Source organism: Porites lutea, chromosome 2 (assembly GCF_958299795.1).
Source record: "Porites lutea chromosome 2, jaPorLute2.1, whole genome shotgun sequence".
Taxonomy (NCBI): domain Eukaryota; kingdom Metazoa; phylum Cnidaria; class Anthozoa; order Scleractinia; family Poritidae; genus Porites; species Porites lutea.
In genome coordinates this window covers 35,668,667-35,693,829 of record NC_133202.1, presented here as the reverse complement: position 1 = coordinate 35,693,829, position 25,163 = coordinate 35,668,667, and the positions used below count along the sequence as shown (strand labels likewise).

General features: G+C 37.4%; 2 protein-coding genes across 2 annotated transcripts; both read right to left on the bottom strand.

Moving 5' to 3' along the window:
* Positions 1-2,283: 2,283 nt before the first annotated feature.
* On the bottom strand, positions 2,284-3,848 carry LOC140928482 (fibroblast growth factor receptor 2-like). The gene is made up of 3 exons (XM_073378234.1): positions 3,743-3,848; positions 3,158-3,384; positions 2,284-3,066 (listed from the first exon to the last, which is right to left on the bottom strand). The coding sequence occupies exons 1-3, from the start codon at positions 3,772-3,774 to the stop codon at positions 2,885-2,887; spliced, it is 441 nt and encodes a 146-aa protein (XP_073234335.1). The 5' UTR covers positions 3,775-3,848; the 3' UTR covers positions 2,284-2,884.
* A 388-nt stretch (positions 3,849-4,236) lies between these two features.
* Positions 4,237-23,457, bottom strand: LOC140926111 (tyrosine-protein kinase receptor torso-like). Its single transcript, XM_073375906.1, has 4 exons — positions 23,203-23,457; positions 8,897-9,109; positions 8,372-8,586; positions 4,237-4,394 (listed from the first exon to the last, which is right to left on the bottom strand). The coding sequence occupies exons 1-4, from the start codon at positions 23,455-23,457 to the stop codon at positions 4,337-4,339; spliced, it is 741 nt and encodes a 246-aa protein (XP_073232007.1). The 3' UTR covers positions 4,237-4,336.
* Positions 23,458-25,163: the final 1,706 nt, after the last annotated feature.

The window sequence follows — 25,163 nt, the reverse complement described above, 5'->3', positions numbered from 1 at the left end:
CTCTTTTCTTCCACCTTGCGTGACGTCCAGTAAACCCGAGCAATCACCTTGTAAGTTCTTTGCAGCCTACCCAATAAGCGGTCAACAAACTGTTCCTTCGCCCTGAGATTGTCTACCGCGTTAAGAATGTTGTTTCGATTTGAGTGTATAACAAGGGGTGTAGCCCCGTGGTTTGTTTCAGTTGCCACGAACATGTCGCATCCGCCAATGCAAGCGGGGCAGTAAAGAACCAAGGAGCCACGGAGCCACGCTCGGATTAAGGAACGTGTACGTATCTCCCTTTTCGGCGAAAAGATGAAAGATGGCTTGAAATTCTGGTCGGTTAGCACATTGATCGCTGCCAGTTGGGACGCTAAGTTCATGAGTTTTTGAATACACTTTCACTTCATTTGTAGCTACCGCGCCAGTAGCATAACTGGTCGTGTGTCCGAAATTGCAAAAGTAACCCTCATCTTTATCAAGTTTGCAGCGAGGTGCCATGTCCCCGCTATTACAATATGGAGAAACTAGCCTGCCGTCATCAGATTAGCAAGTGCTTGGTTTGTATTTTGTGGAGTGACTTGAAGTTTTTCTTTGGAACCTGCGCCCCCTCTCTTATTCACATCTTGATGGCTGAGGACCAACGTGAAAGTGTAAGGAAGACGAAACATAATACTTTCGTCATCTTAAATCGCTGGAACAAACAAAATCAGCTGGAATTGCAAGTGACGAATTAAGTGTCCGGTGTCTGTAAAATCTATCTCTTCTTTGTTAGTAAAATAACTTGTTAAACTGATACTATAAATTCATAACTAAAAAGGCCTACAGACACTCAATTCTGGTGGCTCTATTGAAAGGCTAATATGAAGTAACTGTAAGTTCACTCAAACGTAGGTAATGTATTTTCTTGGAATCCAGTCTCCCATCCCGGGCAAGAACAAATTTTGTTAGTTGTAACCGTTTTGAGCTTGACGGCAAAAATATATACCCTAATCAAATATTATGTTAGCTGAAATCTTTCCTGAACTTTAAAGTTACTTCTTTATTAGTAAAATAACTTCTTAAACTGTTACTAATAAATTTGTAAGGGCCTATAAGTTACGCAATGCACCAAGTAGACACTCAATTCTGGTGGCTCTATTCACTTCTGAAAGACCAAATCTGGCTATGAAGTAAGAGCATAACGGTAACGTATTTTTTTCGGATCCAGTCTCCCATCCCGCACAAGAACAAATTTTACTGAATATTATGTTTGCCGAAATATTTCTTGAACTTTAAAGCTGCTAAAATAGAGCATTCTTTTCTGTCAGAATATTAATTGCAATTGTCTTCTAAAGTCCACCCATGTTGTGAATTTTCTATTACTGATTGGCCACATCGAAGCTAAGGCTGTCTATACTTGATTTAACACAACAAAACACAAAGGACGACTCATAAGAACTGTAGGACACACGTTCTAAAGCCAAATGAGATTAGCCTGCGTAGCATGCGTTTCCTCCCGAGTTCGTCGAGAATGTTGGGACAAGAGCAAAAAAAAAAAAAAAAAAATTAATGACGGGGGAGGGGGAGGGGAAAGAAGGAAACGCTTGCCCGCAAACGAGTCCATCTTTATGTCGAGGGTCGAGGGTCGAGGGTCGAGGGTCCCATGTCGAGGGTCGAGGATAACAATGTTTTTCATTTTTTTTTTTTAAACGAAAAACAAATGGAAAACAAATAAGAAGAATGTTACTTGATAACCTAAGAACGTCTTCTGCTCTGTTGACGAGCCACGTAAAAAATGTCGTAAAAAAGTTTAGAAGAAACTGATTTAACTGATATATTACTGTCAAAATGAGCCTGGCCCCCTACAAAAATAACAAATAAAGGATATGCGGCTAAATTAGCGATAAAAGGCTTTGCCCTTGACCTAACCCTTTCAACTTTTCCCATCATCAACCATCGAATTATCACTCTAGCTACGCACCTACGTACCTAGGTCACGATTTCCGGTGTCGGTGATTATCGATGACTTGTAATTTAAAATTTTATGGCGCGTTTCTACTTAATTGAAAGCACGACAATTCGGTCGCATACACTGGGATAGCTTAAAGAACAAGAACCGTGGAAATATCCATATTCAAACTAACAGGCAGACGTGACTGAAATATAAGCCTAAAAAACGCCTCCTTCTAAATGCATTGAAAACACTTTTTCTCTTATCCAGAGTACTTTCAAAGCTCTAGAAATGCATTCTAAGCGGCGCTATAAAAGTTGTATCTGTTCGGTCGTCCTATAGTCTGCTACACAGCCGTTTTTAGTGTCGTCACGCAATCCTCCTCCCCACTAATCAGGATTCCAATCGTTAGTGGGCTTCCTAATTCTTAGAGCGAAATTTCATTGTACGGATTCCAAAGCCCAGGGACGGGTTGTTCAAAGCTAGGTTAAGATAACGCAAGGTAAGTGCCAAATTTGACTAAGGTATGAAAGCTTAAAAAGCAAATTCAGTGACCTTCTTCTTTTCCACAATTTGATTATTGGCTGCTCTGAAAAGAATAGAGAAAATTTACCGAAAAAGTGCTTTTGAACAAATTAAAGAAAAAGAAACCGTATTAAAATTTAAGCCTGGATTAGCAATTAATCTGCTTTGAATTACTGGGTTCAGGATTTCGGATTCGAAAAACAAAAATTTTCTACATTTCGAAATCCGGATTACCTTACATGTGGCGAGTTCCTAAACAGGCCGTAGCTCTTCAGGGGTGGATTATATCCTTGTCCACTGGATGACTGAATAACTACCTGGATAACGTCCCGTAATGGTTTTCCTAACACTTAACTAATGAATAGGGGTTTATCCTGTGGGTCAATTTAATACTATCCAACTTTTGAACCATAGGGGCCAGAAGGTTAATCCTTGTGAACCCGATCCTCAAAAACGCGTTTCCAGTGTATTCAATTTAAGCACGCAGGTTTCAGAACCTTGAGGATTCTTTGCACAATCATTACTCCCTGTTCCCGGCTGGGTTTCAGTTTTGGTGTTGATATCCACTGATTGATTAGTGGACTTTGGATCCTTTTCCGAAATGTTCTCCTTTGCGTTTTCAACTGCCTCTGAAAAGAAGGAAAACAATGGATTATTAGTAAAGTGCATGATGTCGGTTCCAACGAATCGTTTAGAGTATTTTTTATCAATGTTGCATACCCTCGTGGAGCACTACAGCAACATTGTCGTCATTTTCATCATCACCAGACTCCTCCTCCATACTGTCGAAAGACTGCACATTGTATTCGGCTTGCGATTCGTCCACAGCGGTCAGGTCCAGATATGGATTGTTCTTCTGCATTATGGTCTCCAGGCTCTCCCGAATCTGAGTAAAGGTGGGACGACTTTCGGGGTTATCCTGCCAACAGTCCTGCATCATTTTATAACTGTAAAAATTAACAGAAATTAACCAAGTAAAGGAAGATTCAACTAACTGCCTGGCCATATAACCATAACTCTCTTTCGCGTTGACTGTATTGCTTACGCTTTCCATTCAACTCGAAGGTTTAAAGGAAAAGATCCACCTACCCCTCCTTTTTTCTATACTGAAAAATGCTACACATTTTGTATAAAAAAAAATTCAAAAGGCACCCATTCCCAAATAGTATTTCTCTTTGTTGTTGTTGTTATTTCCTTAGTTTCGAGTTCAACGTTGGTAACAGGTCATCAGAGGAACTTAGTAGACATTAGAAGAAAATATTCTGCTTTAATCTATGTTAATCATCAGTAGTTTTGATTACTTACAGCTCTTCATTGCAAGTGTCTGGTTTTTCCATTCTGTATCCATTCTTCAGCAACTGCAGCAGTTCTTTGCTCTGTATAGTAGGGTATGGTGTTCCACCTGATATGATAATATTGGCCGGTGCCCAATATTAGGAAGTATTTTCTCGGTTACGATACTGATTATGTAAGACAAGTAGGACTATTGAAATCCCAAAAGATAACTGAGGGTAACCAAACATTTTTCAGAGATTACTGTTTAATAGGCGAAAAAAGTTTTTTTTTAAAAGTCAATTTTTTCCATCTTTCAGGGTTTGCACTATAACTGGCACATATGCAATTACATAATAATTTTAAGGAGGGTTAATATCAACAGAGTTGTTATCAGCATAGTCTCCTCTCTACGCAATTCCTCCAAAAGTGGTTTAAATGATTTTTGGCCTTAACATAAATTGATCATGTGCTGAGAAGGCTAATGCTACATTTATTTGATAACATAAAAAAAAGTAGGGCTGAATAGCTACAACGCTGTCAATTTAATTTCATATTATTCGCGAACGCATTTCACAATCAATGATATTTAAAGTCATCGTGTACTCAAAGTTGTATAGAGATATATTAGGCCATTATCGTACCTAGAGTAACTATTTCCCAAAGTACCACTCCAAAGGCCCATCTATAAGAAAAACAACAAAGAATCGGTTATGTAATTGGAAAAAGCAGGTAAGTTAATATCAGTGAAACTGATCAAGGAGTTAAAAGAGCACTTTGCTCACGCAATATGGGGCGCCAAATGTATTTTTATTATTTAGAGTGGTTATTTGTATATAACCAAAACAAGAGTGGTTATTTACAAATAACCACATTACAGGTTTATTATTTCTAAATAACCAAAATGAAAAATTGGTTATTTGTTAAATAACCAAAATGAAAAATTGGTTATTTAATAAATAACCAAAATGGAAATTGGTTATTTAATAAATAACCAAAATGGAAATTGGTTATTTAATAAATAACCAAAATGGAAATTGGTTATTTAATAAATAACCAAAATGCGAAATTGGTTATTTAATAAATAACCAAAATGGAAATTGGTTATTTAATAAATAACCAAAATGCAAAAAATGTTCAACTTTAAAAACTAAAAGGATTTCTTTGGCGGCTATATTGTTTTTCTTCATTCCGGGTAGAGAGGTCATGTGGCAGCTCTTCTAACCCTAAAGGCAAAATGGTTTGCTACCCTAACCTAAAGCAAGGGAAATAATGATGAACAATGTTGTGTTAAAGTTTTCCCCGACCGATGAAAAGACACCTTACGAGCAGGGAGAGAATTGTACGGTCACACGGTTCAGTCGGCGACGAGAACGACTTCGTAAATGCTAAAAACCACTCCGGAAAGAAACCTCTTTTACTTGCGTGTAATATATGGGGCGCCAAATGTATTTTTATTATTTAGAGTGGTTATTTGTATATAACCAAAACAATGTTGGTTATTTACAAATAACCACATTACAGTTTTATTATTTCTAAATAACCAAAATATAAAATTGGTTATTTACAAATAACCAAAACTGAAATTTGGTTATTTAGCAAATAAACAAAAATTAAAAAGTGGTTATTTCTAAATAACCAAATGCGAGGTTGGTTATTTATTAAATAACCAAAATGCGAGATTGGTTATTTAATAAATAACCAAAATGCGAAATTGGTTATTTATTAAAACCAAAATGCGAAATTGGTTATTTATTAAATAACCAAAATGCGAAATTGGTTATTTATTAAATAACCAAAATGCGAGATTGGTTATTTATTATATAACCAAAATGCGAAATTGGTTATTTATTAAATAACCAAATTGCGTAATTGGTTATTTATTAAATAACCAAATGCGAAATTGGTTATTTATTAAATAACCAAAATGCAGGCAGAATGGAAAATTGGTTATTTATAAACAAACTGGACAGTTGGTTATTTAGTAAATAAAACATGGATAATTAAAAATCCAAAACTGTGCAAAAATGGTTATTTAATATAGAAATGGTTATTTACCTAATTTGGTCTTAGCAAGTGGCCACGTGGTCCATTTTCCCGCTCATTTCCCATAACGACTTGCAGACTTCTATTTCCAACATGGCTTCTTCCACTTCCTTCACTTTCCTCTTTCATTTACCTTCTTCCACCCTCATTTTCCTTCATTTACTTTTATTTTCCTCCGTACACCTTCATTCGCTTTCATTAATCTTCATTCACCTTTATTTATTTTAATTCACCTTCATTCTAATTCATTTACCTTCATTCACACTCGTCCCTCGTCATTAATATTCATCTACCTACAAAGGCCTTCAATAACCTTTGCCTTCTATCACCTTCATCTACCGTCATCTTCCTCCATTAGCCTTCATTTACCCCAATTAGCCTATATCCACGGTCACCTACATTCATTAGCCTTCTTTTACCTTCGTACGCCTACATCTACCACCATTAGTCTTCATTTACCGTCATCTACTTCAGTTAGTTTTCATGATAGTCCAGAGATTATCCAACGAATTGTCGTGCCGTCACATTATTCATTTCTGACTAATTTGTTCCCTTGTCCTTTAATCTTCAGACATTACACATATACAAAAATAATTTTGCATTTCCGTGAAACGTATCGTATTTTACATTGTTTTGTTATACAACAGGGTCTTAACGAGGTATATATTTTCCCGACTGATCTCACATTTTGGCCATAAAATTCAATTCTGTACTTGCCAAAAACTGAATGAAATACCAAATAAAGTGTCTCTCTTTTCGATTTCTTTTACAATTTTCTCGGTCATATCACTTGCCGACTGGAGAATTAAGATTGGCTCCCGTCTGTTCTTTCGAGTTATCATAATGATGTATCTTCTAATAAACCTTTCGCACGCAAGTAGGGAGGAAAGTTGTAGTGTCGAAGGCGACCCAACCTAGTGGGATATGGGGGCATGTTCTCCCGGAAAATTTTTATATTTAGGGTCTCAGAATTCCTATTCCAGCGTTTTCCTCGGGACATTGTCAGTAAATTGATACGCAGGAAAATGTTACTTTCCTGCTTCTGAGATCTCTTTGGGCAAAGATTGGCTTGACCAGTGATCAAAAGTACCTACAGAATTCCACAATATCAGGATGATTAGAGAATCCTGTCGCAATAGGCTTCGCGTTACGGGTGAACCATCTTGGATGATCGTCAAAACTACTCAGGGACTATTTTTCTCGCTTCCTCCCAAACCGCCCCCTGCCCCCTGGTTAGTTTTGACACTCATCCAAGATGGCAGCCTGTAACACAAAGTGCTCGATCTCGACGATCTTCCGGAAAAATAGGGACTGTGAACAGTCTGTAGTGGCATGTATCAGATTTGGATCGGTCAGTAGCTAACTTCAAAGCAGCTCAGAGCCATTTCTGCATTTAACCGCGCTATGTTTTTGGAAGAAGCCATGTTGGAAATAGAAGTCTGCAAGTCGTTATGGGAAATGAGCGGGAAAATGGGCCACGTGGCCACTTGCTAAGACCAAATAAGGTAAATAACCATTTCTCTATTAAATAACCACTTTTGCACATTTTTGGATTTTTAATCGTCCATTTTTTATTTACTAAATAACCAACTGTCCAGTTTGTTTATAAATAACCAATTTTCCATTCTGCCTGCATTTTGGTTATTTAATAAATAACCAATTTCGCATTTGGTTATTTATTAAATAACCAATTTCGCATTTTGGTTATTTAATAAATAACCAATTTCGCATTTTGGTTATTTAATAAATAACCAATTTCGCATTTGGTTATTTAATAAATAACCAATCTCGCATTTTGGTTATTTAATAAATAACCAATATCGCATTTTGGTTATTTAATAAATAACCAACCTCGCATTTGGTTATTTAGGAATAACCACTTTTTAATTTTTGGTTATTTGCTAAATAACCAAATTTCAGTTTTGGTTATTAGTAAATAACCAATTTTATATTTTGGTTATTTAGAAATAATATAACTGTAATGTGGTTATTTGTAAATAACCAACATTGTTTTGGTTATATACAAATAACCACTCTAAATAATAAAAATACATTTGGCGCCCCATAGTAATAAGCATTAAAAAGTTAAGCGCGTTCTATTTATCAAATATTTAATGAGGCCGTGAGTATGATGTGGTATTATGCGGATCGAGAAAAATGTTATCCACCGAGGGCGATTGTTTTATTATTCATTCAAAATACTTTTAAGTTCTAAATAAGTTGACCTCTCCGTAGACTTTTTTAAAAACACATGGTTTCAGGATATATTCTCGCATTTCTTCCGTTCAGTTTTGAGTTGTAAATTCAGCTACATGTATTTCGTCCTCGAATAGCCATGAACGCTACTGTTTCCCAAGCAGCCCTGTTTCCAGGCAAATATACCATCGATCAACCTCGTTTCCAAGGAGATATACCATCGAATTGATGGTATATTAGTCGCATCTTCAAAATATGGTAAGCGCCAGTTGGTTATAAAGAATTTGCCGGGGGACTGGATCCAATCAGAAACAGCGAGATATTTTGAATGAATAATGATTAAAATTACAATTCATATGAACTTTGCATGTTTTGAAAAGCGCTTTTTTCAGTTATCAATCAACAGATCAGTAATCTTACACATCGCTCTTCGTGGTGAACGTCTGGTCAAAGATAGCTTCTGTTGACATCCATTTGAAGGGAAGTTTCCTGTTCCGTTTGCCATGGTAAACTTTCTCTTCATACACGTATCGACTCAGTCCAAAGTCTGACACTTTTGCAATTTTCTTTTCTCCAATAAGCACATTTCTTGCAGCCAAATCACGATGAACATAACCCTTTCTCGCTAGGTATTCCTTACGCAAGCAAGAAAAAAAATTAAGAAATTCAACATCCTACAAAGTCAGATTAACTGAAAACCTACCGTTAAAAGGGGCCCTGAGTTGATCGTCCTAACTTATCCGAGGGGACTAAGTTTAACAACTTGCAGATGTCAGAGCAAAAGCATCACTTTCTCCTCAGTTATTTAAACACCCTGAGTGCTGGTTAGCCGGGAATCACACTAAGGCCTTGGACTACAACATTCCGGAACCAAACCTTTTGAGCTAATCAGAGGGCGAATTTCGGCGGTTTTTCTTCACTGGAAATGACCGCTGTCTTACTTACCATGCCTTGGCAGACATGCCAAGCAAACGCCATTAGATTTCCGGGAGTCAAAATCTCCTCGTTACAGTCTTCTTTTTCTTCCTCTTCAGTATTCAAGGTTTTGGTTTCCCCGCCAGTGTTGATCTGATCTTCCGGTGTAATGAATGTGTTTGACCGTCCAAGCTCTTCGTTTGACATTGGAATATTAACGTATACACGTTTATCTTTACAAGCCTGCAAGAAGTAAAAACAAAAAAGGAAATCTAATGTGAACGTATTCGTCATTTCATTTGATATCCCATAATTCACCTTGTTAAAATAAGCATTGTTTTCAATTTCTCTTGGGACAACTGTATTACCCTGGAGATATTAAAAACAAAGACTATGGATGTTGGGAGGGTGAGAAATCTGCTTAATACATGACACACTAATGGGATTGGCCGATCATTCATTAATAAAATCTCAGAGCGCTGTCTTCTATTCTTTCAACAAACTTGGGCAAAAATCACGATTTCCCAGTTTGGTACAACTGTGCTTAAAGAATCGCTGTAAAGCGCGGTCTACCTAATAAAAAATAACCTTCCTAAACTTTAACCATTTCACGTTGTCTGTAAAATTTTATTTAAATCGCCTCTAAAATAGCCGAGATAAAGGCGCTTTAAAAGATGTAGAACAAGCAAAAATTTGCCCCCGCGGCCTTAAGGATACCTCATAGCAAACAGTTAAATGATAATAATAATAATAATAATAATAATAATAATAATAATAATAATAATAATAATAATAATAATAATAATGAAATAACTTTTTATCGACAACAAAACTAACTATTAAAACCGACTTACATTTATTTCGATTAAAAATTATTTTCAAGCACAACAAAGCTATTTTCAAGCACCAATGTTGTTTTTTCAAAAGAAAAAAAGTCCTAGAGCTACATAGCAGGCGTATTTTGGGTGGGCGAAAGCTTGTTCATGTTCGTGTTGTTGTAGCCGCCATCTTTGATTTTATGACAGAGGAAGATTGGGGAGAGTAGAGCAAAAACATTCGCGCGCCAGAAGGGCTACAATAATATTCCTTTTTGTGGTTAAAAAAAAAAACAAAACAAAACAAAACAAAAACAAAAATGAAAAATGAAAAATATAAATGACGCAGTGTTCTCAATATCTTAGTGAATATTGGCGAGTCCTCTTAAAATACTGTCAACGTCCAATAGTTCTAATTTCACTTTTTTAGATCCTCGGGAGCCTCTTAAGCCCAGCAATGCTGATTTCAGGAGCGCAAAGGATACTTTTGCCCGAGTTCATGACACAGTTTTCACCCTTTTTCGTAGCAACAAGCTCCGTATGCCTACTATGGTATCATTTACATTCGACCACCATTCCACCCATCGTGCTAAAAACAAATGGCTTGAATGTGGCTTGCTCTTCTTCTAACACTCGGCTTGCGTTATAATAATAATAATAATAATAATAATAATAATAATAATAATAATAATAATAATAATAATAATAATAATAATAATAATAACAATAATACTTATTATAAAAGTGAATTATCATTATCACAAAAAATCTCTCAGAATCCTTTAAGGCAATTTTTTAAAAAGCTTATAACTTTGACAATTTGACACGTAGAAGACTGCCAGACCATAGCCTGCGAGCAAGCTCTCCTTTTGACGTCCGGCATTTGAAATTTAAGGGGGTATTGAACATGAGAGAAAAAGTCGGGAGACTAGCGCGAGGGCTGTGGAGAGTCCACATTTTATCACACGGCAGAGAAAATTTGCGGGAAAGTAATAGCCTGCGTGGCAGGCGTCTGAAAGGGAAGGGAAAGGGGGTTTGGGGCGCCAGGGTAACGCGATGGGCGCACCAGGAGGGAGGGAGGGAGGGAGAGAAACGCCTGCCAGGAAACCATTGTTTTCGCCATCCCGCCTACTAATTATGTATGCAAAAATGACGCAACTGCGAAAGACTAGCCGTCAAATAAGTCTGGCCGCGATGTGCTTATTTAAGTCGTATTTCACGTACTGTTTTTCTTTTGTTTTCCTAAAACAAGAAATCTGAAGTGAAGGTTCTATTAAAAAAAGTATAAATGCGGTCGTCTGTTGAAGGAAGAAAGTCGCAACCATGCGTGGCTTATAAAATAAAATCCAGCATAAATCTGTTACGTTTTGTCTGAAGGTATCGTGTTGGACTTCCCAACTTGCATGCAATGTTTGTCGGAGAAATTAATTACAAACACTTTGCCGACTCTCGAACTGGATCAAGCCGAGCATACAAAAGCAGCAAAAGAACGCTGGTAACAGGGAAAGAAGAGCTGAACTTCAAGATCTACAATAAGGCTAATTCTGCAAACATTATTAGTAAGTTGAAATCTCATCACGCCTCACTTACTGATAGCATATTTTTAAATGATACTGAAAGATCGACTAAGTTACTCAGTAGCGTGGTGTTGATTTCAGCCAATTGGATTAAGGTATTAAGGCTGTGATTGACATGTTTTGAAGACGGACCAATCAGGATTTTAACATTCGCCTGATGGATGTTAAAAACGAGAAAAACAATGGTCTCCTGGCAGGCGTTTCCCTCCCTCCCTTCTTGCGCGCCCCTCGCGTTTCTCTCGCACCTAAAACTCCCTTTCCCTTCCCTTCAAACGCCTGCCACGCAGGCTAGGAAAGTAATGTTCTACCTGATAATACTTTTCATGACCAAAAGAGGGACATGACGTCATCAGTCACGTGATCAAAGCGTTTTGAATGTTTTAGTTAGTTTTTAAAGTCCCTTTTTGTCATAAATTGGCAAGATTTTGCTGTTTTTCTCAACAATTCTTTACACTGTATTGTCTCTGAGTAATTTTTATTCCATTTTCAAAGCAGAACCAAACAAATTGAGCCAAAAATTTAAAAGTTGGTTAAATTGACCGATTTTGCAAGTTAAAATCGAAAATGAGACCAACTCTTGAGATTTTTGTAAAATCCTTTTTCAACTTAATTGTTTATTTGCCGAAATAAATGTTCAAGGTTTGTTAATAAAGGAGAACTTTGAAAACTAAAAGGATGTATTTGGCGGCCATATTGCTGGTTTTTAGTGGCACGCCACTTAAAATAGATCAAAATAAAAATCAAAACCGTTCAATAGATAAAGTCCAGAATCTGGGAATAAAAGGAGTTAAATATGCAAAGACCCTCGTCAAGATTCAGGCCAGTGCAATTTTTCATATACGAGATATTCGGAGAAATGTTTTACCTAAATTTAAAGAAATTTATATGGATACGCCACGCTGGTGCCCATCCAGATGGGCATCAACATGGCGGCCGGAAGTCAATAGAAGCATCTGTTACTGAGTTTTGCAACGAAAGCGAGAATTTATCTCTCGAGGAACTCATAAACATTACAGCAATACTTTTTCTAATACATTAACTGTTCAGATAGTAATATTCCCCTAAATAAGTCACTTTTTTAACCTAAAAGACAGCTCTCTCGGCCGTCATGTAAATGCCGCGTCACGCAAAAGCTTAGAAATTCCAGCGTATTCTATCACAAAACCAAGAACCCTTTCGGGTCGAAAATTTGTATGAATATTAGTTTTCAGCTGCTCTCATAAATCATGAAAGTAAAATCTCAGTAGGATTGATAGTTTTGTAGTTTAAATTTTGGTGACGTCATGTCAAAACCAACAATTATTTTTCTTCTTTCCGGAAAGAGGCCATGTAGCAACTCTTCTAATCCTAAACGCCAAATGGTTTGCTACCCTAACCTAAAACAATGAAAATAATGATGAACAATGTTGTGATGTTTTCCCTGACCGATGAAATGGCACCTTATGAGAAGGGGGGTCATACGGTTCAGTCGTTAGCCAGGCGATCGATAGTTCATAAATTTCTTAAACGTTCCCCAGCATGGACCAAGCCTGAAAGAGTATTAAATAGTATAAGCAGAACAGATTGTTTGTCAACAACAGATATCAAGTGTTTAAGGAACTGGATGGAGATGTACAGGAAGAACCGGAGGCTTCTGATGCGGATGCAGCTGTAGAATTTTGGAGTAATATCTCGGACCAAACAACAAAACACAATCAGGAGGCAGCATTGCTTTTCGTCATTGCTATGATCCCGCTGACATTGGTACTCCGAAAGGTGAAGCCTGGGTATGTCTTACGCAATGACCAGATGCGGATTAACCACTTACTATTTATGGATGACCTAACTTTGTATGGAAAGAACGAGTTTGAGATTGAATCATTAAACACGTTCTAAAGTTAAGTGCGATTTTCTAAAGTGAAAAAATCAGCTGAAAATGGCCATTTTTGTTAATTTTTATCCGAAATTATCATAAAATCCGGCTGATTTATTGCTTTTAATCAATATTTTTTTCCGAGCGAGTCCCTGTCGGAAAGAAATCGTTTAATTTCGTGCAAAGTAGCCTTTTTTACATTCGTACAAAAATTACCCTCTTTTATTATTTTCAGAAGGGTCGGCAAGAAGTAGAACATATAGCACCTTTTTCGTACTTTTCAGCTGAATTACTTCGGCAGAAATAATAACTTGAAGCACGTTTTTGAGCAGAAGACTATTTTTTACGTCTGAAAACCCACTTTGGTAATTCAAATACGATAGGAAAGGCTAAAGAACTGTTAATCAAAGAAAATCAGTTGAAAATACTGGTGGTTATGTTTGATGCTTGGGAAATTACTGAAACACTTTTAATGTATGGCTAAAATACGCTTCAGAAATTTCTGAAACAGTTTAAATGTATGGCTAAAAAATGCTTCAGAAATTTCTGAAACAGTTTAAATGTATGGCTAAACAAATGCTTCAGAAATTTCTGAAACAGTTTAAATGTATGGCTAAACAAATGCTTCAGAAATTTCTGAAACAGTTTAAATGTATGGCTAAACAAATGCTTCAGAAATTTCTGAAACAAGTTAAATGCATGGCTAAACAAATGCTTCAGAAATTTCTGAAACAGTTTAAATGTATGGCTAAACAAATGCTTCAGAAATTTCTGAAACAGTTTAAATGTATGGCTAAACAAATGCTTCGGAAATTTCTGAAACAGTTTTTATGTATGGCTAAAATAAGCTTCGAAAATTTCTGAAACAGCTTTAAAAATGTATGGCTAAACACGTTCTAAAGTGACTAAAGTTAACTTTGATGTTCTAAAGTGAAATTTGGCAAAAAATAGCCTTCTTTGTCAATTGTTTGAAAGAATGCAACATCTTTCGTCGTACTTTTGCTTTGATTGCCTAAATACTGAATAAAGTTATGTACGATACCGGGCAAGAAATGAAACTGCGAAAACAGGTCTTTATCCAGATGTTTCTTCACCCAGTTAGAAGCTGCAAGTAAATGAAATGGATGAACCTTTTATTTTATAACTGCCCTGAGAAATGAAGTTGGAATGTACTAGTCGGGTAGAGTCAGTGACACCACAATGGGTACAAAAGCGGACTTACTGAAGATCACAGTTAGCTACAACAGGTTGGTTGCTCGATGCTTAATGTTCGGTGAATCGTACAAAATGGAGTATCAATCAGATCAATTGAACAATGAAATAACAATAGATTCTCTTGTTATTTAATAATGTGGCTATAATAGTAAGTGGCCGGCTGTATTCTGTAATTTAGCTGATATTTGTTACTTACCATATTTCAGCTGAGAGCTGGGATTCTTACTTGAAATGTAATTACATACAGGTCACTTGAATTTTGACTCCTGCGACGTGAAGAACATGATGGATGATGTGGATGTACTTTTCGGTTCCAAAATCGTTCTTTTGAAGTCAAGGCTTTGCATCTTTATGCCCTTGACTTTACTGAATATTGCTTCATCGACGAGTGACTCGCTCAGAGGTCACTCCGTTCATTTTTCACATGTTGAATGATCGCTTTGAAGTATGTCTCAATGTCGACCCAATCCAAGTTTCCTTTCCGTTTTTAGGATCATCTTGACGCGTGCTTGCCTCGAACAAAATGACCCATATTCATGGCATGATTGCCCGCGTTTTCTATCTTTTCTAACGAACTCTAAATAGCCGTCACGTTTTTGTGAAGATAACCGATATATCACTCAGGAAGTCGTTGATACCTGAAGTATTTCTGGATTGTTATTGTGTTGCAAGGAAAAGACCAATTAGAAGTGAGAAAACAATGCGGCAAACAAATATCTGTCAAGTGTCAACTCACTTAGAAATACATTTTATACTGCGGAGCGCAAGAAAGAGTTGTCTTTTTTTTAAGAATAGAGGTCGACCAGCCTGACTCGTACAACATTAGTAGAGTCTTAAATTAGGGAAAAGTGGTGAAGCGAAATGGCTTTGGTGAAAGAAGGCGATGAAAATATTCAAGATTTTGCAAAGAGATTTCTCAAGGCAATTTAGGAGATCCTGAGTGAGGTCATCAACCCTTCATTTCCACATGATTCCAGCCTTCAATACAGACGAAAAAAGATGAAAGGTAACAAAGTACTGAATACTACATAGAAACAATACACTATAGGGAAATCGAGGGAAGCAAAAACGAGACGAAACGAAACAGACTGACGAAAGAAAAATGTGAGCTTTAAATAGCAATTTAATTACACGTAATTGTAAAATCCAGTGGAGTATTTAATATTTCGAAGATCTTTAAAAAACTGGCTAGATATTTTGTCCGGCTATTATTCCAGAGAGGGTGTTTTCGAAACTCAGTTAAAAATACACTATTTTTCAGGGTTGTAATTAAGAGCCGGGGCCCGGGGATTTTCGCTGGCTACCAAGAGAGTGACCCCCGGCTACTTTTATTGGAAAATAGAAGAAAAATAGAACCAAAAGAAATCGCTAGCCGTCTGATTCCCCACCTACTTGTTGTATTTACCCAGCAACTTGAAATCTTAGTGACAACCCTGATTTTTATGGGTCTAGACCACGGTAAAAGTGCTCATGGCCGCGGTCTGTCTGTATAATTGTTTGACTTGTTTGCGCGCGCGATCTTCAAACATTAAAAACCCAACGGACAAACTAGTATTACGCCCTGTTTTCTTTGACCCTTTGTTCTGTCACGCTACTTTGAATCGTCACCGAAGATTTGGCAATTTGGCAACTAAGTTAGCACAAATCAAAGGCAATTAGCAATTGCGTTGTTCAGTAAAATTAAATTCCTTGGTATCTTAAAACGAAACTTCAACTTAAGCCGACGTTGAGTAGGCCGACTGCAACGCAAGCTAGAAAATTTCATAAATAATTCTGAGCAAAGGGACCGGAAATGGGTTTCAGTGTCTTAAATTGAGCGAAGTGGCCATATGGCCGGTAACCGGTCAAGGCTTTCAAACCACAAAATGACCGGCAGTCCTATATTCTCAGTGAATCTCACAAAATCGAAAAATTCCTGCTTATCTAAATTATCATATGTCGATTAAGAAAAGTCAAGCGTCTGGGCGTTTGGTTTACGCTGGGCTCAGAAGACGAAACCATGTTTTGTGACACTTAGAACTTTTTTCATCTCAACTGCCGGTCATTTCAAAATACTAAATGACTGGCAGTCCCATATTCTTTGTAAATTTCATAAAATCGAAAAAATCCAGCTAAACCAAACTATCATATGTCGATTAAGAAAAGTCAAGCGAAATTTACTGAGAATATAGGACTGCCGGTCATTTAGTGTTTTGAAAACCTTGACCGGCAGTTGAGCTGAAAAAAGTTTTAAGTGTCACAAAACATGGTTTCGTCTTCTGAACCCAGCGTGAACCAAACGCTATTCTTGAGATGTATAACGTATTTCTGGATCGCTTGACTTTTCTTAATCGACATATGATAGTTTGGTTTAGCCGGATTTTTTCGATTTGTGAAATTTACTGAAAAGACAGGACTGCCAGTCATTTAGTCAATTTTGAAAACCTTGACCGGTTTCTGGCCATATAGCCACTTTTTTAAAATAACTCTCAACCTATATGTTGGTTAATTCTACTTGAAAACAATGGTGGTCACAGATTATTTCGACTTGATTGATGCCTCATTTCAGGTCATACAACATTTTCTACCAGGGCAATGTTTTATTCCGTCTTCCTTTAATCAGCTGATCATACACAAAAAAAGTGAAAATTTCTGTAATTTTCCTTATGTTAATAGGATCTACTGTGCCTTATGCTGAAATTCGTCAGTGTAATAATGCATCGTTGCAGAGGAAGAAAGCAAGGAGCCTCCAAACTATTCGCCGAGTAAAAAAGAAATAGGAAAACCCAGAAGGAAACGGAGATCTTGATGACCTTGATGTCAACTGCGTATCTCTAATAACTACAAATATCACCTACATTCATGATTTGTTAGCAGATGTACTGCATGCTACATTGTAATAACTGACTAAATCAGCTAGGAGTTCCTCTCATCGAAGAATACGGTCGATGTTCGTTCTGTTCATTATGCATAAACGCTGGCACTTAACCAATCGGTGTATCAACTGCTTCGGAAATTTCTGAAGCAACACTTTGTGACCGTCTTTAGGAGAAATCTGGAACAACCTTTATTTATAAAAGTTGTTTCGGAAATTTCCGAAGCAGTATTTTTTGACCGTCTTTGAGAGAAATCTGGAAAAACCTTTGTAAAAAGTGTTTCAGAAATTTCTGGAGCACATTTTGCGACCGTCTTCAGAAGAAATCTGGGACAATATAGAAACTGTTTCGGAAATTTCTGAAGCAACATTTTGTGACCCTCTATAAATAAGTTCTGCATGAAACCATTAATAAAAAGTGTTTTGGAAGTTTCCGAAACACATTTGGTGAGCCGTATCTCTTCAGTTTTTTTGAGACTTAATAGTGTTTCGGAAATTTCCGAAACAACATATCTGGGCTACCCGCGTCTATACAACGGAATTTCGAGACACTGCTCTAATAAAATTTGCTTCGGAAAATTCTAAAACATCATTTGTAAAGGAATCGATTTCTAAAGACATAAGGGTCTTGAGAATTCTTTATTTTAGCATTTTTTTAAAACTACTGAGGAATTTCCAGGGTTAAGTTAAAAAAAGGGTCCTCGAAGGTTATTTCAGCCGAAGGTAGAGTTTACCCGTCAGAAATAACACTAAAGTGATTAAATTTCAGACGAGATTTTCATTTTCGGCACAAATTTAAAAGAAGTCTTAATTTTCAGCTGAATTCTTTTCGTTTTAGAATATCTTAGTTAACTTTAGAACGTGTTATTAGTCCAGACTGTCTGAATTAATAATGAAGATTTTGCTATGGAGTTCGGTATTCAAAATTGTGCATGCGTAATCTTGAAGAGAGGAAAAACAACTTTTTTTGACGGTATTTAAAGCTACCGGAAGGCAGGGAAATTTCCGCATTGGAACAGGGGGAGGGTTACAAGTATCTGGGCACGCTAGAGGCTGGAGATGTTTTCCAGGAGGAAATGAAAGCAAAACTGACAGAGGAGTACTTTCAAAGGATATGATCGAATCTGAAGTCGAAGTTGAACGGAGGCAATGTTATGGCAGCTATTAATGACAGAGCTGTATCGCTCTTTAGGTGGAAGCTATTGACAGGAGGACAGGAAAGTTGTTCACAAATTATGGTGCTCTAAACACTCGAGCAAATACAAGTAGAATATACTTGCCAAGGAAGGAAGGTGGACGTGAGCTGATTGGTGCAGCAGATGAGTTTTAATCAATATGTTCAGCAGAGTCAGGAAATGCTGCTTAAAGCTACGTGCCCTGTTTTGAAGCCTAAAGTTGAAAGTGACCCTTTGCAGTATAAGCAACAGAGGAATGATGAGAAAGTGGCGGACTGGAAGGGAAAAACATTACATGGTCAGTTTTTGATTTTGAGACAGACAGAAGGTAAGAACAGAAATCTCTCTTGGACGTGGTTGAAGAAGAGGGAATTCAAGAAGGAGACAGAGGGATTGTTAACAGCAGTCCAGGACCAGCGCTGCAAACCAGTGTTGTAAAGGCAAAGATTGACAAGCAGGCTGTCAGCTCAAAATACTGCAGGTTGTGCAAGAGTGCCGAAGAATAAGTAAGCCACACAGTTTGTGAATGCTCAGCGTTGGGTCCGAGAGAACATAAAGGTAGACACGATGCCTTGAACACAATAGGCCAGACCTAGTTGTAGTAGACAAACAACAAGCAGTTTTCCAAATTATTGATGCAGTTGTACCAGGGGATGCTAGGGTGGAACTAAAGGAGAAAGAGAATTTTGATAAATTTAAAGACCTGGCAAGAGAACTGAGAAAACTGTACCTGTTGTTATCGGGTCACTTAGGACGATCCCAAAAGGATTAGTTGGCCATCTTGAAAGCATAGGGGTGAATCTTGATGTGCATTATGGGTAATTTGAAAGTGGAGAATGGCGAATGTGTGTCAAAGTCTTGCTCACCTGTGCTACAACCTCGTTTCTAGGATTTTCTCCTGTTTATTCCCCGGAACGAGAGGGGAGGCGTAGGTGGTAAGCACTGCTACTCGTCGCATTGCCCTTTTGCAAATATTGCGTAACCGCCAAGAGGATACAATTAATCGATAATGTATACATTTAGCCAGGGCTAAAAGCGTAGCTCCAGTAAATAAATTTGTAAATCAAACCATAAACTTGCTATTTATCAACAAATCAGACTGCAGAGATTCATATGACTTTAAAGGGTGGAGCAGGGTGATTTTAGGGAACTAATTTTCAAACAGTCCAAGAGTGAAAAAAGTCTTGCATCGAGTTAATAGTCTTATATGTACACCCAAAAAAGAGCAATCAACATTAGATCAAAGTAGATTAGGCGAGGAAACAAATTCTTCCCTAGCAAAATAACCTATTTTCCCACCTATAAAACCAACTTTATTTTAATTGGACAGTCCCCGCGAAATATAATTTTAAGCTATAAACGCCGTTAAGACACTAGGTTCCTCGGTGGCAGCCAATTTACTAGTCATAACTTCTCGGTGTTATCTCTGACCAAAGGAAAGGCCAACATGAAAACTCAGGCCGGATTTTTTGTGGGTGGGTCGCTACGAGTTTACTTTAGCGCGTAATAACCAGCCTTCATCACCTCTTAGGTAAACACTATCAGGCGTTGTTTGTTTATCGTTCAAACCTCGAACAGAGATTATATCACCTTTCGCATTGCTTTACTTATAATTCTTCAGTTTTTCACAGAATAACCTTACAAGACAAATTGCGCTCATTCAATATCCAGGACGACCGAAGCAAGCGCTTCCTTTGCACAGCAAATTATAAAAATGACTACAACTTGAACCACTTTTATATAAAGAATTCACTATTAGAAGGGACTGTTCAGTCAGGTCAATCTGCCATTATGTAGTAAGACGGGTAATAATGGGCTTTAAGCAAAAACGTTCGGAAAAAGAAATCTTATTTTACATGTAATTCAATTTCCAAAATAACCCATCCGATCAGCCACTTCCGATTTCTGAATTTTGCTAAGCGCCACACTTGTAACCCGTCAATATAGAGTTTAAAATAAAACAAATAGTTTTTTCAAAAAATTGAACACACCTGCCAGGAAGAGTTCTCGGAATCATTTTCGTTTGCATTTTACTTCTAAAACACCATAATCTTTTAAACTATTTGATACGCGTGGCATTTTGAGTACTCCTGCATGCGATTCACGTTCCACTGAAAACAAACGACAAAGCAATAAGAAAGAGATTTTGACAAACAATCAAGATAAAAAATATAATTCAATGAAACATTTAAAAGGAAAATAATCTTTATTCACGAAGATATGTATAATTTGAGAGTGTCGTGTCCCTGAAAATCCTGAGTCATGAATCAAACCTTACAGATTTTCTGCCAAGTTTTAAGCCGGCTTCGCCATGTTTACTATTTTTCAAGATGAACTCGAGGCAAGAATATCTTTCAAAGCTTTCTTTTTATAACCAATAAGATAACCAAATATTCTTTACACCGTTTTCTTTCGGCCAGAAAATGTCTAAGACTATTTAAGTTCTGTACTATGTCATATTATAATTATTGTCTCAAATCTTAAAAACGTGTCAAAGTGACGGCATAAACAACGCTCGACTTCTTGAAAGGTCGTAAAACCAAAAAAACAACAAATAAACAAACAAACATGAGATTTACTTAAGCTGACCAGTCGAGATGCAGCTTCTGAAAGCCCGGCATCAAGTAAGGCCAGAATCGCTTTACAAGATTTTTGAACCCGCTCACGCATCCAGCAAGGTGAAGTACGAAGAGAAGCTTAATTTTGAAAACTATGATTTCCGCTTACATTTTTCGCAAGCGGAGCATTTCTTAACGAAAAACACAATAAACACGCCAGCCATGAATAACAAAAGACTTTTGATAGCAGATGTATTTCATTTGTAGCTCCAGTGCAAAAAGACGGATAAAACATAATGAGATCAGACGACACAAAACTTTGTCAGCTTGAGCTATCAGTAAACAAGTTTCCAGATGCTGCATAAATTTTCCACGTAAACTAATGCTCACCTGTCAAATTTTGACCAATCTGAGATAAGAATGGGACGAAGAGCGTGACCAACGCGTGACCATGCTAAACAAAGTCAAATTTTTTTGTGGTAGTAAGGTCTAAGAGAAAATTTATTGAATAGAAACTGCCTTCCCTACCTGTAAAAAGGCTGACTTTTCGCGCCTGAAGTCCGACGGTTAGCTCATAAGCACAACTTATTTCATGTGCTGTATGCGTTGAAAAATAATCTTGAGCCTGTGATCAGTTGACAACCAAAAACTTATCAGCGGAAGTCTTCAAAACACTTAACCTCAATGGGTCAAATCTTGAGCCCGCGATAAGGTCATTTGATACTTGTCAGCGGATACCCTGTTTTGACAGCTGTCACTTGATTATCACATGAATGTGCAATAGGCCATCCCACACCAGCCTTGCACTAGCTTACTACCAGTAGAAAGAACCAAATTTTCTTAGCCATGGGGCTACGCTAAAACATAATCCTCCCCCGACGGGCTGACTCCGAACTCCCTTCTCCCTCTGCCAGAGTCTGTACGGTCAGCGTTCGGTCGTACACTGACGTCATAACCAAATTTTCTCGGATGGATACATTCTGAAATTATCTTAGCTATGGTGCTCCGCTCTCACGTGTAAAGCTCCACTATAATCTCTGATGCTGGAGCTAGTTTAAAGAACTTATGACATTTAAGCCAAGACGTAAGAAGAAAAATACTGTTAGAAATTTGCATTTGATTCCGTCTATTTTGCTTCTCCTAAAGCCTCATATATGAGACACGGTTCATTAAACTTTATTCACAATGTGACGTTAGGTTTTTAGGGTGTTCTGGGACGTTAACTCTCACGAAATGCGCGGCGTTGCGCTGGATAAGTGGACGGATAATTGAAGTGATAATTCAAACAACTGAAGGGTGGAATAGGACTAGAAATCCGTAGAACACTAGCTGCGTGGACGACGTCACAAACAATGCCAGAGGTACAGATTCTTTAACAGAGACCTTAAGATTGAGGTTTTCCCGACATTTCCCGCGAACCGCGAACGTCAGGAAGTCACGTGACCAGAGCCTTGCTGTCAGGTTTGCGGTTTGAGGTTCACGTTTGTACGGCTAGGCCACGCTCCAGAGGCAAGTGATTTACCGCAAGGTTTCTTGCACCCTAAAATACCACAATCCCACGTTTAAGAATAAATACGACTTTTTAGAACTCTTTTGCTTATTGATTATCGAGTTTTATTTCAAAAAAGTAATTTTGAAGACAATTTCTCAGCTAAAATAGAAGTAAGTGGATGAATAAAAACAAACATGGCAGCCGCAAGCTACCACTCGTGATTCTTAAGTCCCAAATATGGGCAGACGGGTAACGTGAAACCGTTAACCGCAAACCGCAGTTTGACGTTTGCAGTAAAATAACCAAACCTCGATCTTAAGGTCTCTAATATTAATAACTTGTTCTTAGAGCGAAGCAGAAATCACTTCAACAGAACTGGAACTCTTCAAATATGTTCAATCTTCACACTGTAAATGCTCGTAGACAACTCGTTGGTAACTCATCATATGGTGCTGTGTCCTGATGAGATTGTGTAGATTGTGTTTACACTAAGTTCGTTAGGAACTGAAGCTTCAAGAAACTTAAATGTTTAAGCAGCTTTCTTTTCCAATTTTCTAAAGCAATACCGATCATTAACCTTAACAACATAGAGTGTTTTCTAAGCAAATCTGAATAAACAACAATTACCAAGCGATTTGTAATAAGCGAAGTATATACTCTATGAAATCTCGATTCTTAATGCTAAACTAAAAGCGTTTTTGGTTCGAGTTCGTTTTGAATGTTATAAGCAGATTACGGCTATGACAAGATCACTGTGTTAAACATCTCTAGGATCGTGCCTGTCAGTTAAGAGAGTACCCTATCGCAGAATCGCCCTAACAAAGGTAAGGCAACTTCAAAACATGAATAAATCGAAAGAGGATACAAATACCTTTTTTCTATGATTTCTGAGGAGATCAGAAGATCACCGTAAGGGGCATATTCAACTAACAAAAACATGGGTTCCTCCACAGTGCAACAGCCAACCATGCTAACAATATTCTTGTGCGACCCCACCGCCTTCATCAACTGAATTTCGTCGAGAAATTCTTGCTGTACACTTTCATCTGGCATACCTAATGGAGAAAGTGAAAATGATGGATGTTTTTCTCTGGCTCGGTTCTGGTACGGTTTTATCGGCAAGGGTTTTTGCTCAGACAAAGTTGAAAGCCGCATTCAAAGCTTGGGGAAAATAATCTCGGGCTTGAGACGAAAAGGCATCATATTGCGAGCTTTGATATATATATATATATATATATATATATATATATACACCCGTTTTCAAAAAGGTTTTCATATAGAGAGATATATAGATAGATATATACTTTGTTTTCTTGCACGTGCGCCCGTGTGCATTTACACTTGTCATTGTCCAACTTGCGAAAAAACTTGGTTAAACGATTTTTTTTCTTTTCGTCAGGTTTTTTGTTCCAATTTGTCAGTTAAAAAAATAATGCACGAGCACTGTCTGCAATTTTCTTGATTTGGATTCTCTTGAAAATTATAGAATGAGGAATTCGGTCACTTGTAGATCATATAATTGTTGTCGTTACAGGATAAGGGGAAAAACATCAAAGATTTTCATTTTTAAAACAACGCAGATGAAATGAAAAAAATATGTTTTCGACACCGCTGAGAAGGAAGATGTGACCGTGGATGTCCATATTGGATATGTGGGAAGGAGCAACAATATTATAGCAGTTGATTAAAACAGACTAAGACGATGACGAGGTTCATAGAAGCAGACTTTATCATAACCATGATGAGCTGGTCATGTATCTTAATGTCTCACCTTTTTTCGTGTAAAATCACGGCCTGTAAGGCAGCGTGTCATTGAAGACAGAATAAACTCTCGGCCACAAATGCTTTCAAGTTAGTCTACAGTTTCTCTTAAGCACGCCCCTGGACAGCGCATTTTTTAATACACTCTATCAATAAAAATGCTTCGTCACTTGCTACAGATGCCATGGCATTTGGGCTACCAATTCGCTGACGCCGTATAACTCGCGGATCGGCTGCTTCGCGGGATGTTTTCCTCATTCCCAAAATCAGCCATATAATTCGCCATTGCAAATTTGTATCGCTTTGGGCGCATGTATTTTTCTGAAAAAAAAAAAAAAAAACTCAAAACGTCATGTCACATTGGAACAAAAAACCCGACGACGAAAAAATTTATCGTTGAACCGAGTTTTCCACAAGTTGGACAATAACAAGTGAAAAATACACACGGGCGCACGTGCAAGAGAACAAAAGTATGCATCTATCTATATATCTCTCTGTATGAAAACCTTTTTGAAAACGGGTGTATATATATATATATATATATATATATATATATATATATATATATATATATATGTATGTGTACATCTGACGGGATTTGCAAAAACATGCCTATAGAAATCTCTCTCATATACCTTCTCTGAGTCTTTTAGTGAAGCATGTTTCTTTTTGTTTTTTTTGTCGGTTACTTTTTATTTATCTAATTTGTACCGAATATTTACTGAATAGGCTGCAGTACATAGACTTTGATGAGTTTCTCACTGGCTATTAACCTACCCCCTCTTCCTCCCCCCCCCCCCCCCCGCTCCCCCCCCCAAAAAAAAATGTTTCTCAAAACTTCCCATAATTCTCCCTATGTCAATTTGAAATCAGCGCGCATATTAGACTAAACTCGGCTCTCGTAGTGGGTTGTCTTGGAGTGTTTTTGGCTGCCTTGAGCAAAGGTTTCCGGAAGGCATCATTAAGCCTTATGAAGGATTAATTCTCACAACTAGCAT

What these genes read in the sequence shown, in the direction of transcription:
- LOC140926111 (XM_073375906.1), bottom strand. Translation starts at nt 23,457, where the DNA reads ATGCCAGATGAAAGTGTACAGCAAGAATTTCTCGACGAAATTCAGTTG. An exon ending in TAGGGCGATTCTGCGATAGG is followed by an intron (nt 9,110 to 23,202) that starts GTACTCTCTTAA and finishes TACTTCTTGCAG; the next exon opens with GCTTGTAAAGATAAACGTGT. An exon ending in GGCATGTCTGCCAAGGCATG is followed by an intron (nt 8,587 to 8,896) that starts GTAAGTAAGACA and finishes TGCTTGCGTAAG; the next exon opens with GAATACCTAGCGAGAAAGGG.
- LOC140928482 (XM_073378234.1), bottom strand. Translation starts at nt 3,774, where the DNA reads ATGGAAAAACCAGACACTTGCAATGAAGAGCT. An exon ending in GACACTTGCAATGAAGAGCT is followed by an intron (nt 3,385 to 3,742) that starts GTAAGTAATCAA and finishes TAATTTTTACAG; the next exon opens with TTATAAAATGATGCAGGACT. An exon ending in TGCTGTAGTGCTCCACGAGG is followed by an intron (nt 3,067 to 3,157) that starts GTATGCAACATT and finishes CCTTCTTTTCAG; the next exon opens with AGGCAGTTGAAAACGCAAAG.